General features: G+C 41.9%; 1 protein-coding gene across 1 annotated transcript in view; it reads right to left on the minus strand.

Annotated features, from left to right (window-relative positions):
• Nucleotides 1-3,368: 3,368 nt before the first annotated feature.
• HMGA2 (high mobility group AT-hook 2) overlaps nt 3,369-13,831 on the minus strand; it is a 105,007-nt gene continuing 94,544 nt past the window's right edge. The window contains exon 6 of the mRNA XM_027741509.2: nt 3,369-3,519. Within this exon, the coding sequence (XP_027597310.1) occupies nt 3,472-3,519 (48 nt within the window). The 3' untranslated portion in view covers nt 3,369-3,471. The remainder of the gene's footprint in view (nt 3,520-13,831) is intronic.

Genomic DNA, 13,831 nt, shown 5'->3' on the forward strand with positions numbered 1-13,831 from the left:
GACTCCTGAGAGGAGGGTCTGAGATCAGGCAACAAAACCCATATCAGCCTGGCCCATGCTATGATGTTCCCTGTCTGGAAGGTAGGATTGCTGGTCTCCAAGTACATGGTTTAGTCCTTAGCTCAGCACAGCGAGTTCCAGGCCAGGAATGGGAATCTTTTGGGGAGCCTCATAAGATGTGTCCCTCTGCTAAGCCCCCACTCCTGGTGCCCCTAACAGCAAATGCACTTCTTCTCAGGCATATGCCTATGGTCATAGGACAAAACAAAGGCTACTTGCATGTAAAGATTTTACAAATTTGGTCATTGTGACCAAACTTTATTACTCATTTTATGGAACTGTGACAAAAGTTTAGGAATCAAACAACATGGGGATCACAGAGGCTATTATGTTTATTGTGCTGAACAGACTGTGATAATCCATTAAAGGAACATTTTCAACAAGCAAGCGATTTGAAGTACAATCATAGACAGCAACTCTACATGAAGAACAAAGCAAAAAGTTAGAAGATGCTCAAAAGCAAAAGTACACTGTAGTTAAACATCTTGAAGTGATTTTTTTTTTCCTGCAAACACACCTCTCTTGCAGAAATGGTAGAAGAGTTACATGTCCAGTCATAGTTAGCAGTGACCAATAACAGCAAAGAACAGTCGTATAAAATTTATCTCCCACAAAAATAAACTATACATATAAAAAAATTTTATGATGTTCTCACTGAGTCAATGGCCACATGCAATTTTTCAGTCTGAAAAAATGAGGTATAGTAGGCCCTAAGAGGTAGTAATGTGTTTTGATTGTACTACAATATATAGAAAATGTATGATTCAGTTCATCAGAGTGGTAAGTCTCTCGGAGGTTGAAGAGTGACATACACCCAGCAATTATTTCTGTGTCATCCGCCGAATACCGTGGTTTTAGAAAATGCAAAAAAAACCCCCTTAAATCCTAAAAGGGACTTGCTAAGGCTTGATTCAATGCCCTTTGATGTCAGCAGAATTCCTTTTACTGCCTTGAAGTGACACTGGAATTGGCCTGTTAAGAGCTACTGTATAGCTAGGATTTCTCTTTTACTTAATATTAACGTGTCTAGTTGTGATACTCCAATCAGCTCTTTCTCAGCAACTTCCACTACTGAACTCTCAGTCTTTCAAGGAGGTCTGCATTTCTTGACACTGCCTCTTGGAAGAAGCCATTAAGTAGTTATCTTTAACTGCATTTGGCTCAGTACTAAAGCCATACCAAAGGATGCCTTCCTGAGAAACTACCCCGGCCCAGTTATTAATACAATGGTACAAAGTACTGACTAGGAAAGAGAAGAAGAAGGGAAATAAAACAGAAATAGAGAAAAATGAAATTGGAGGGAGGAGAGAGAGAAAGAAGGAACAACAAAAGTCAGAGAAGGGAGAATAAAAAACCTCTACATTAGAAGCATTTAAAATAAATCTGGCTGAAACATTACAAAATCACATATGTCTAAAATACATGAAAATACTTGTCAAGTATTTTCTTACAATCTACTAATTTTTTTTTTTAAACACATATTTGTGATTGCATTATGCAAAAGCTGAGCTTGCTGCTTTCCACCTACAAAGCTTCAAGTTTCTTTGAAGGTTTTTTTTGTTAGTTTTTTTTTTTAATATGAAAGTAATTTAAAATGTGTTCATTTTCCACAAGTTATTTTACAAAAATAGTTTTGAACTAGGGATTAGTTGCAGTCCTAACCGTTTCAAACATCTCAAAACTAATGCTGAAAGTAACAAGTTCATTCCATTTAAAGTCTGGAGGTAGGTCTTTGTCAATCAATTAGTCCATTCCTTTAAACAATTCATTTGAGGTACAAACTTGGACAGTAATATTTAAACATTACAGCTAAATTTTTTCTATGTCATGTAGTGTCACTGAAGAAAATTATCCCACAAACCTCTCAGCAATTCAGTACAAAAATATATTCAAGTTAACAGTACATTACACAGAAGTCTAGCAGAGAATAGGGTAAAGTACATAAAACAAAACAAAACAAAAAAACCCCCAAAATCCACACAAAGAGAAAAAAACTCAAACAAATCAAGCGAAAAGAAAAACACATAGTCATGCTGAAACACAAAAAAAGACATTGCTTCCTTAACTGCAAATAATGTTGAAATAGAAAGAAAGGGAGAATGCAGATACTCATTATTATCTACCCAATAAAAATTTCCTGCATTGAATGTGTATAGCAGCATGTATTTATCAGTCTGTTGAGTTATTTGTAAAAAATCAGAGGTAGTATTGAATAGTGGGGTAATATTGCATCTGGTGCTAAAAGTGCTGCTTTGAATGAAAAGATGGAGAAATGCCACTGGCACAGAGGTGCTCAGTGAACCATCCTATGTCAAAATACATTGCTTAAGGTAATGCACGAGCTTAGTTGAGGTACATGGTGTTGGTTCTAACATTGTGACTGATGTGTAATGAGGAGATATTCAATTCTTTCAAAACACTGGTACAGGGTGAGGGGAATTAGTTAAAACAAAGCAAAAATCTGGATTATTTTTGTTCAGGTAAATGTGTGATTAATTTTTAGGTACCATTCTGTATATTTTAAAACACTTTTATCGATAAAGACTTAGTCATTAATGGCATAAGAGAGTTTGGTGTCAGTCATTTTTGTTTCCACAGAAAATGCCTCACTCTATAGAGAGCCAACTCCCTGGCTTCCTATTATCCAGGTGATAAGGGCTGTTCATTTTGTTTACTACTATTTCTGCTGATATGTTTGTATCTATAACCATACAATGTATCTTTGTCTTTCTTCCCTTTTGCAAAATGAAAGTACCATTTTCGTGTTGATTTCTTTCTTCTGATTACCAGCTGAATGAAGTGAAAGATCATCTTTCATTTTTTTTCCTGAAATAACAGTAAGTCTTATCAAAAAAATAAAAAATCAAGTACAAGTCTACAAGAAGGTTACAAAAGAAAAAGAGTAGTATCTATCCTTATCTTTGGTGATCTAAAACAGGGAGTTCACTAAGTAGGGAGTGGGTTGCTGGAAGTGTCTGCAAGGCATAAGTGTTACAACACTCAGCCTTTCCTATTTCAATGCCCATTATAATGACTATGTTACAAGTTTCTTGTTTATATGCAGTGCAGTGATGACATAAACCTGATTTGGAGCTCTTCTGGACCCATTCACCCTTACTTAGCAACTCAAACAAACTATTAATAGGAAAAAAGAAAACAGTAATTAAAAGTTGCATCGTTAATCTGTGTCCCCTTTCTGTTACAGCAGTTTTTCACTAAACCTGGGACTGTGAAGGGATTACAAAGATGATTAGTCAAATCCTTTTTAAGGTTATGTGATTCCCCTCCCCTCCCCCCCTCCCCTTTCAGGCAAAAGTGGAAAGATCATGGCAACAGAAAGTAAGTGGTCAAGGCAGTGTCTTCTCCCTTCAAAAGACTGCTGATGAGGTAGAAATTGCATGGTGCGGTGTCCTAGTCTTCCTCTGCAGACTCTTGTGAGGACGTTTCTTCAGTCTCTTCCTAGAATACACAAATAGGAATAATATATGATAATAATATGACCGTGTATCTTAAGCTGCTGCTTCACTGTTCCCTCATGCAGCTGACAATTACCTCCTGAGCTAATAAAATGCTCTTTACAGCTGCTGTGACACCTCAAGAAACCACCTTGGGGAGGAGAGGAAGGTACCCTGCTCTCTGATCCCACCACTTTGCCTTGCCAGGTTTTTCTTCCACCCCAGGAGACGTCAAGAAAAAGTAATCTGTGCCATGCTCTGTCATAGGTCTCCTATGGCCAGCAAACATGGGCAGCTAGAAAAGAGAAAGCGTTTTGAGCAGGTATCCAATGTTAAGCTGTTGCTCTCCTTCTCCTCCTCATTGGCCCTTTTACTACTTCATGTTTACCTTCAGCAAGCCTGACCAAATGTGATGCTCTTATCCTGATTTTTTTAATGAATGTGCAGTACCCTTCAGGACATGGGTGGTGAACTGGGGGCAATAAACATTTATAATAAAAGGGGCTGTCAGTGAAAAGTTGTTTTTTATCAAACACTGCACATCATTGCCTAAGACAGCACATGAAAAAGATCTATGAAGAAGAGGAATTTGCCTCCTCAGCCAACTGAGACCTTTGAAGAATGACCGCTTAAAACAGCTTATAACAGTCTTCATACTTTAATAGATTTGATTTTCCACATGGCTTCATTTTGTCTGGGTGGCTAACTGACACAATTTATAACTCTCTTCCTTTCCCAGGCCACTACAGTACACCATTCAGAAAAGCTTGCCTTAAAGCTTGCCTGCCTTATGCGACCAAACTTCCATTCATTAGTGTTTGAAACACCTCAGCTGTGAAGGGCTCCTAAATGCTACCATGTGTGACACTGCTGTGGAGGAGCAGCATCAAGGAAAAACACTGTGCTTTAATCACAGGCCACTGCTCACTGCAATCTTCTTTCATAAGGTTTTGACCTCCCCCCCACCTCACTGCAAGAAAAGGCTGAAAAAAAAGCTGTAAATCCAGGGAACAAACATAACTATAAATGAATGGATGACAGCTTAAAAAATATAACCATAGCAGCATCAAGCCATGAGATTTCACACTGGTTTTGTTTAGTCTGCTTTGGGTTATGTGGGAAAAGTGAAAAGCATGAAGGAAATGCTCCCTCCTCTTCCTTCATGCTCCCACTCCTGCTAAAGCTTGGGCCTCAGATATTTAAGCCAGTAGGTTTATACCTCTTTACTAGGAACCAGGCTGTGACCCTGGGGTACTATCTTGAGCACCAGGCACAAAGAAAGATGTAGCATGATCAAAGCCATGGACAGAGGAAAGAGAGCAAAATCAAGTGCCAGCTGCCCTATGACACTGAATTTTCAATTAATACTTAAATTCCAGAGGACACTGATCTATCACAAGATGAACAATTTCTTCCTCACAATAACTTTTGTCCAGTTGTAGCAGGTTATATTCGCAGTGCTGCAAAAAAAAAAAAGATCCCCAACTCACAAAATGATCAAGTGAATTTTACTCTGTCCCTGGTGGCATGGGGCTAGGGGGGATCTGAGCTCACACCCCATTGAATCCAGTAACTGTTACAACATTTCAGTCAAGAATAAAAATCGTATCTTCAGGCACCTAACAGAGGGCTGATTTGGGCTGCATGTGGAGAGACAGTGCAAAATATGTTGGTTTGAGCCTTGGTAATTCAGAACTCGGAATGATCGTGGAAAACCCCAGCTTTGCCTCCAAGCCAAGCATTTCAGTTAAAAATTACAACTGTGGGTTCTGTGCTCTTAACATAATACAGGTAGACATGTTTTGATATTTGATGATGATCACATGCTTAATTTCTTACAGCACTGTGGTCAGCCCTGAGCCTCTGATTATTGTTTCCTGGAAGGCAGCAACACACGTGTGGGTACAGAGCGGCAGCTCTCTTTGTTTTATGCTTGGCTTGTCAGGAGGCTACTGAAACCTGATGAACGCATTTTCCATGAAGGTAGACTTCCAATCACAGTGTAAGAAGGATGGGGGAGAGGTAAAGTATGTGGAAGGACATACTTCAAAGCCAAGCCAGGGTGGCCACAAGAGAGCTCTTTTTATTTAAAAAGCCATCCACTCTAGTGCTTTTTACTGTGAATCTCACAGTATTTTTTTTCTTGTAGCCCCGCTGTAGTGACAAAGGAAATTAATGAGAAGCTCTTCCTTCATGCAATGTTCATGCAATGAAGGCAGAGTTGCTCTCATCTGCATACGTGCATGCAAATGTGTATACCTGTAGTACCTCGAAGAATGAGAAACAAAAAATTAAGATAACCCACCCAAATATTTAAATAATAAACTAATTATTAAAATATATTTGAGACTGGCAGATTTCAAATTCACATCAGTCTTGGGAAAGACTTTTTCATGAAGAAAAGCTGTCAAAGGGTTCATATTGTTGTTCATTCCTTGCAAAAGTCCAAGATAGCTCAGTTACAGATGAGTGGTTTTAAACTAAACTATCATGTAAGTTTCTTGTCAAGACAACAGATGGAGACATGATTACTGCTCTGAAGTGCTTACAATTCAAACAAAGGGATAGTACCAATCAGACATATATGCATGGAGGGAGCCAAAGGAAGAGGTCAGTAGAGGAACTGAAAGAGAAAATACAAATGTATAAGGCAGGAAAAGAGGGATTTTTTGCACTTGTGAAAAACTGGTTGTGAATACCAGAAGGTTGTGCAGCTGTGATCCTCAACCCACTCTCTAGCTCTACAGCACCCATACGCACACACACTTCCCAAAAGATGGAGGGGGCTAGGCGTTTTGAGAACTGTGCAACCTGTGGAAATTGAAAACCAGCTCTGTGCTGAGTCATTTCAGTAAAGTGCATTGCTTGGCAGTCAGGCACTGGGTACCTCAGGGGAAGGATGCTTTAGCATCAGTAGGCACCCTCTAGGAACTTACAAGTCATCACAGATCCCCGTCAAGGTCGATGGTATAACCATGTATCATAGGGGGTCCCTGAGTCAAAAGTTGAAGGAGGAACTGGGGCGGGAGTTAAACACTTTGTAAGTCCAGAAATGCTTCTGATAAAGTTGAAGAGCAGGGAAAAAATTAGGAAGGAAAGCATGGTCATTAGACCAGACATCAGAAATCCAAGTCACTCAGTCAGAGCATGATAGCCATGCAGAGCATAAATTCAGCAACACCACAAGAAGCTTCAGCCACGAAGCAAAGGTTTCAGGTTACATGGCAGCCTTAACTCAGGTTGTTCTCTCTTTTTAGTTGCATTCACTGTAGCATGGTGACATGTTAATTGAGCATAAGTCAACCCAATTTTGCCTTGAAGGGCTACTCCCCTGTTTTTTTGTTTTCTGCTGCAGCAAACTAGCAAGAGTCTGGGCTAGCAGACTGCAAAGAGAAACCTGAGAAAGCTACAAACCATGTCGAATCCAGCTAACAGGGCTGGATGGCCATGGCCATAGCCATGAAGAGCTCAGGGTGAATAGGATTAACACCTAAAGGGCAGGGTAAATACTCACATGCATAGCTCAGGCTTTATTCTTGCTTCTAAGACAATATCTCAGGTGACTTCCTATGCATCTGTGTATACAACCCCATACATGTATCCTCAGGGACTGATTGACACAAGGACCTGCCACAGAAGCAGTTTTACTTGGCACATACTGTCCTTGGTCATCCAAGGGTGCCATGCATGGGTATGTTTATCCTGAGTTGCTACAGGTCATAGCATGATATTGTATGACAAACTATAAGCTAGTACCCTGAGCTGTTTCCACCCTTAACTGCTATAATTGCCCTGTCAAGCAGGGATGATAGGGAGCTGGTGTTTCTCCCCAAAACAGAGCTGCAAGGCAGCTTTCTCCAAAGCTCCTATGTGCACAGATGTTTAACAGGTCTTTTCTTGAGCGGTATCACTGGCAAGGGGCTGGCAAATGAGGACACTAGCCTGGACCCTCAACTCTCATATATGCTGGACTCCAGCAGGAGGGAAAGGACATATGTTTTGCGGTGACTCACAGAAGGTATCTGCCCTCAGAAGGGCTACTCTGTGGGGGACTGGTACCACTGTTGTTAGCCCTGATTTAACAGTGGTGAAGGTAACAAAAAGAACCAGGAGGCAGGACAGCAGGCTTCAGTAACGAGTACCTATTTGGGCTTGCCCAACACATGACAACCTTGGTGGCATCTGGTTGCCTGATTATAGGACCCTGAGGCTGCTGCCCTGGATATCTCATCTGGTAACCAGCAGATAAGCCAGAAAGGTGCTGGTCTCCTGTGCCATGCCCACCTGCTCTGTGTGGCTGCCTGTGATCCCTGCAGACACTCAATGGGCACAGAACAACTGTGTTAAGATTTGTGGATCCATGAACCCTCTCCAGAGCTATGAAGTTCCATCTCTGCTTTATAAGTTTCTCCACTGTGGAAAAACAAAATGGTGTATATACTGCAGAAATATGCAAAGTGACAACCACTAGCACATGCACTTCACAGGTTCCTGGGGTGCATTGAGAAGAGTGTGGCCGGCAGGTCGAGGGAGGTGATCCTCTCCCTCTACTTGGCCCTAGTGAAGCCACATCTGGAGTGCTGTGTCCAGTTCTGGGCTCCTCAGTACAAGAAAGAAAAGGAGCTACTGGAGACGGTCAAGCAGAGGGGAAGAAAGATAATTAAGGAACTGGAGCGTGTCTCTTATGAGGAGAGACTGAGGGAACGGGTCCTGTTTATTCTACAGAACAGAAGACTGAGAGGGCATCTCATTAATGCATATAAATATCTCAAAGGCAGGTGTTGAGAAGATGGTGTCAGGTTCTTTCTGGTAGTGCCCAGCAACAGGACGAGGAGCACTTGCCATAAACTAAAACACAAGAAGTTTCACCTCAGCATAAGAAGAACTTCTTTACTGTGAGAGTGGCAGGGCACTGGAACAGGCTGCCAAGGGAGGTCATGGAGTCTTCCTCTCTGGAGACATTCAAAACCCACCCAGTGGCATTCCTATGTAACCTGCTCTAGGTGACCCTGCCTTGGTAGGGGGTTGGACTAGATGATCTCCAGAGGTCCCTTCCAACCCTAACAATTCTGTGATCCTGTGATTCATTCCTAAAGCTCAGAAGTGGCACCATCTAGAACAAAGCTGTGCCACAAATGATTGTATTTAAACTTCAGCACCCTTTCAGGTCAAAGTCACGGCCTGACACCAAGATCTTCATTTGGTGATCCACATTTTGTTGGTGTAGGCTATTTTTCTGGAAGTACAAGCAGCCAGTAGCATCCTAGTGACCTCAAGAACAGATATACTTAGTTTGGTCTTTGTATGTCCTCTGCATTCCTTTTTCTGCTGGACTCGCACAAAGTGGTTACAACAAAACCTGATGAAGAGACAATTACTGGTGTTTGAGAGAAGCATTCCCCAACCTGCAGAAGGGTAACTGGTATTTTTGTAAAAATGTTTGCTCTGTTCTAATACCCTGGGGCAAAGCTTTAAGAATAATTGTCTTTACCCCGTGAAACTCACTGGCAATTCAGCTGCAGTTCAGTTTTTTCACCTTTTGCTCATGAATTTCCGAACTGCAGATTTAAAAATTAGAACCCATTTTGTGAAATGAACTTCAGGATCATCGTAATGCTGCATATGGAGCCTCTGAATTTGTCAGAGCTTTTATTTTATAATGAAGTATTAGCTATTGGCACAGATTTTGCTCGCTGCTTTCTAAGCCCAAGAGGGTAAGCTTGAATAGATACGTCAAAAAGAACTGCTGACAAGAGCAACTTGCAAACTGTGGACCATTGTCTGCTGTTAACTGCTCTGAAATCCACTGGCATGCAAGCTAGTATTTTCAGAGAAGACCCTGAAATACAGGGATAGGAACAGATGGCTTCTATAGCAAATGCAGGGGCCCGGACTCTGCTCAGCTGAGACACAGTGCCATCCCGATGGCTCCACAGCCAATGCACCAAACTGCTGTAGAAATTCTTACAGCACTAACAGACACTCAGAGTGCTGTTTCCTTTGCATGAAGCTTAGGGTGGGATCTGCTGCTTTGAGCTACTGTACTCTCTGCAAAGCACAACAGAGAGCTCAGTGACAGTATCACTCAGCAGTAAGGCAAAGTTGAATTCCAGAAGCTGGATTCGGAGCTCAAATTGTTGCAGATATACTTCACATATCACAACGTATGCATTTATTAAGGCAGAAGAGATGATCATGACCATATACAGAAAAGGCCACACAACTCTTCTTACTGCTGGATTAAAACACAATTTTAAGGAAATTATGTCAATACAGAAACTCTGCATTCAAACACATATAAGTAAACCAGCCCACAAGCAAGCAATTTCTGTGCACTGCAAGTGCTAGTATGGTAGGAGCACAAATTCTTTACCTTGGTGGGTAACAAAACAGTTAAAAACTCTGCTCAGGGTATCTGAGATACCCTGCCCTCTCTCAGCACTGTTTCTGCAGTCATAGACTAAGGCATGGGACAGCCCATGGGATAGTGAGCAGGCAGGTCCCCCTGAGGAAGTAAAACTTTTAGTACTTAAATGGCACTGAATATAAACAGAGAGACAAACAGAGAGATGGCAGATGGTGGGGCAGTTTTGGGTTGAGATTTAGGGACTGCAAACCAATATTCTTGCTTTAAATGTTTAAGTTCCTATGACCCACTTTGTCACGGATTTGATCATAGCATGAGTTCAATATTTAGATACCAGCAAGCAGCTGCTGCTTAACTTTACCGAAGCCCAAATGCTTTTGGTGGGCATGTTTAGAGCTGTCTAATGCTCTTAGGAGCAGTCTAAGGGATAGCAACTGTCTTTAAGGTCACTTTGACTTAGCAATTTCCTCACAGTTTTCACACCCAGGAAGGCAATCCATAACAGACAGCAAAATTAAGAGTGTGCATGAATGCAATAGCACTGGTTTGGATTCACACGTAGACTTATTTTGAAATCCCCATGCTCTCATTTGAAGTAGATACTTCAAGCTGGGTTTTCTCTCTTCTAGGAGGAAGCCTCCTCACTAAACTGTTGTGTATAGAGGACACATTTTCTTCTGTTGAAGACACTCCACTTTTATATAAATAATCAAATATTCTGTTAAAGACAGAAAGGGAGTAGAGGGAATAAAGCAAAAAACTGATGCTGTCCTGCAGGTGACCAGCATGTGGTTTTTGAGCTGCATAGTTAGTAAGCAAATTAAGTGTGTCCTCTCCTTTTACTGCTGGAATAGCACTGCTTGACTAGCAAAAAGGCTGCTCATGGGGATTACTGGATAATCCACATCCCCAGCTGCTGGAGGAAGTGAAGTAGCTGAGGCAGACAGACTGAAGTTGCTGGGGCTGTGCTGGGATTCAGCTGGTTCAGGTCAGAGAGAGTTACCATCCTTGCACGTTTAGAAACCACTCCTACAGATCCCCTTCCTCTTCTGGAAGAAGTGTCTCACCAGGCTTGGCCAAGTTTTGGTCCTTAAGCAACAGGTTCAGGTAACTGGAGGGGACCAGGACACTGTGCAGGAGGATTCTCACAGGACAGGACAGGACAGGACAGGACAGGACAGGGCAGGACAGGACAGGACAGGACAGGACAGGACAGGACAGGACAGGACAGAACACTCCTCTTTAAGTTAGAACAGCTTATTTTAAATATAGATTCAAGTATCTTCTTCCTGTTAGGTTAAGGGGGAATCAAAAACATTTCTCTATCTCCTAGCTTATCTCCCACTAGGAGAACTGTTTGATATAATGGAGTGATAATGAGTCTCTCTGGTTACTTTGATAGAAAGGGCTTATCTAACACAGGATTTTTAAATCCAGGAGGGCTTACACTGAGAACTTCCAGAAACAGGAATTAGGCTGCCTGACATTTAGATATCCTAAAAATTACCTGCCTTGGGTTCTGCCTCTCAGCTTCTCTTACAGATGGGCTTGAATGAACCTCAGCTTCAAGTGTCCATATTTGCCATGGATTTTAGAGCAACCCTGAAGTTAATTCAGCAAAGAAGTTTCTGCAAGGCAGCAGGTCGCTCAGCACCAAAGCTTGTGCGGCTGAAGCCTTGAAATTGAGACTCAGCTGTCTAAATTACGTCAGGCCAGATTTCTTAAACGCATTTTGGCATCTGAGTAGAGCAAGTGCCTTTTTGACCTAAGCAGGTCAAAACACTTTGAAAAAAATCTGTTCCCCATGTGATTAAAAGGAGACTGAAAATCTCCAGCAAAATCTCAGTACTGGTCAGAAGAATTTTGCAGGAAACACCATTTAAAGTCCGCACAGGCCTAAAGAGAAAATGGTGCTTGAAGCAATTGCAAGTGCTATCCTAACACTGACAGAGACGTATTTTGTCTTGGAGAGCTTCAACCCTACAAGATATAAACAGTTCTGGTGGGAAGGAAATAAAATATTAAGAAAAAGAAGGCAGTGGTGCTATTAGAAACATATACAACTGAGCTGGACTAACCCCAACTTTGAGAAGCTGCTCTTAAAACCTCTTGTGGAGGCTTAAACTGTAGTGGTAAACTGCTCCGCATTCACAGACAAAATCCAGACTGAAGCATAAGGCAAGCAGAGGCTCTAATAATAGTCTCTAACCACTAATATGTATAGTCCATAATTAGATGAAAGAGCAAAAGACGACGGATGCCAACCTTTAAAAATTCTTAGACTTGTCTAGTTCACTGAAATGCTGTGGGTGACTGCGTTAGCTCTGCTTTCTTGTGGCACTGAAGATGGAAAAGCCCAAAAGGATACTGGAGCCCCTACAGGTAAACCCGTAGGAGTCTGCCTTCCCCCTGAGCCTTTGAGGTACTCAAAACAGCACCAGTTTCTGTGCATATTTTATGCTGAATGACAGAGGAAAGACTACAGCAAAGGTCTCCCAGAATGGAATAGGGAAACACTAGTAGAGGCTTTGAAACTGAGGTCAAACCCACATCGTTTAGGTTCTGCCCCCCTCCCCCCCCCCCCCCCCCCAAATTTAGAACATGAAAAGAAAAATAAAATAAGGCCTGTTCGATTTTGATTCTGCTTTTCTTCTCCCTCTAAAATCGACCACTGGTTACAGACGGGAAGCAACTGCCAAAAGTTATTCACCTCCAATCCTTTATCACTTAAAAAAGCATTGTGGCTCTGCCCACGGAGCCACTGGCAACAGCAGTTTGGGAGCAGCTATCTATCTGCAATTATAAATAATAAAATAAAGCGTCTTCCCTTTTGAATCCCAGCTGAGAGATTTTGTCAAGTGATCAAACTTGTCTGAACCTTGGAGCAGCAGCTTTGAAGTAATAAGAAAGAGATTGAAAACTTGCAGCCAAGAGCCGCACACACCTCATTAGGGTCCAGACATGCGGGAAGGCCGAGCAGCAGCCGCCGGGTCCAGTCCCAAGTACCCACTGGAAAGGGGCTGTGGGAAGGGGAGATAAAAGCGCCTTTCACACTGGAAGCGCAACGGTGACATTTTTATGAACGCCAGCCCTGAGGCTGAGCGGCCCATGCCATGCTGCCGCCCACCAGGGCAGCCCTCAGCAGGACAGGGCACGGGGCTCTGCTGCCACTACCATCATTGCTCTTCCTCTCCCTGGCTTTTCCTTTCTTTTTTTGTTTCTGAAGGAGAGATTTGAATGTACAGGGCTCTACCTTGCCAGGGCCATTCTCAGAAAAGCCCTCCAAAATGAGAAACATATTTCTGAAAGACAGCAAGCTCTACTGAGCCGATTCAGTACAGTTCACATGAGACTTTCTGGTGTAATTCAGAAAATGATTTTTTTTCTTAAAAAAAGTGCAAACCAAAACAAAAACAATAAAGTTTAACAGACTTGTTAAATGCTTTTAAAAATATCTGAAGAGTTTAATCATGGATCTTGCCACACAGACACTGGCAAGGCTGTGTGCTTCCAGCAACGCAGAGTATTTAACTTTGAGAGCTGAAGTTCTGGGTTTAATTTTCAGTTTCAGACTAAACAGCAGGTCTGCAGCAAAAGGCAGGCGACAGCTCCTGAACACAATGGGCAATGGAAATGCTTCTCTTGCAAACTTTACTGATTGTGTAACCATGGAGCACCTCTTTGTGCAGACGAAAGCGCAAAATCAGAGAGGTTTGTGTTGGTTTTAATAAACTCCCCCACCCCTTCTCTTTTTTTACTGCAAAGAATTCAGCTGCTATTTTATTATGTAATGCTGCAGGCTAAAAATATAACCCTAATTTAAGCCACCCTGCCAATAAATCTACAAATACCAGGTAATCAAAAAAGGGTAGCTATGGTTTAATGACATACTCTTCTTGTCATCTTAATATCTTCAACTGCAAAAGCATTTAGAGTGATGCATTTAAAG

The sequence above is a fragment of the Pipra filicauda genome, unplaced genomic scaffold (assembly GCF_003945595.2).
Source record: "Pipra filicauda isolate LSUMZ 115617 unplaced genomic scaffold, ASM394559v2 scaffold93_size3172892_pilon, whole genome shotgun sequence".
NCBI classification, from domain to species: Eukaryota; Metazoa; Chordata; class Aves; order Passeriformes; family Pipridae; genus Pipra; species Pipra filicauda.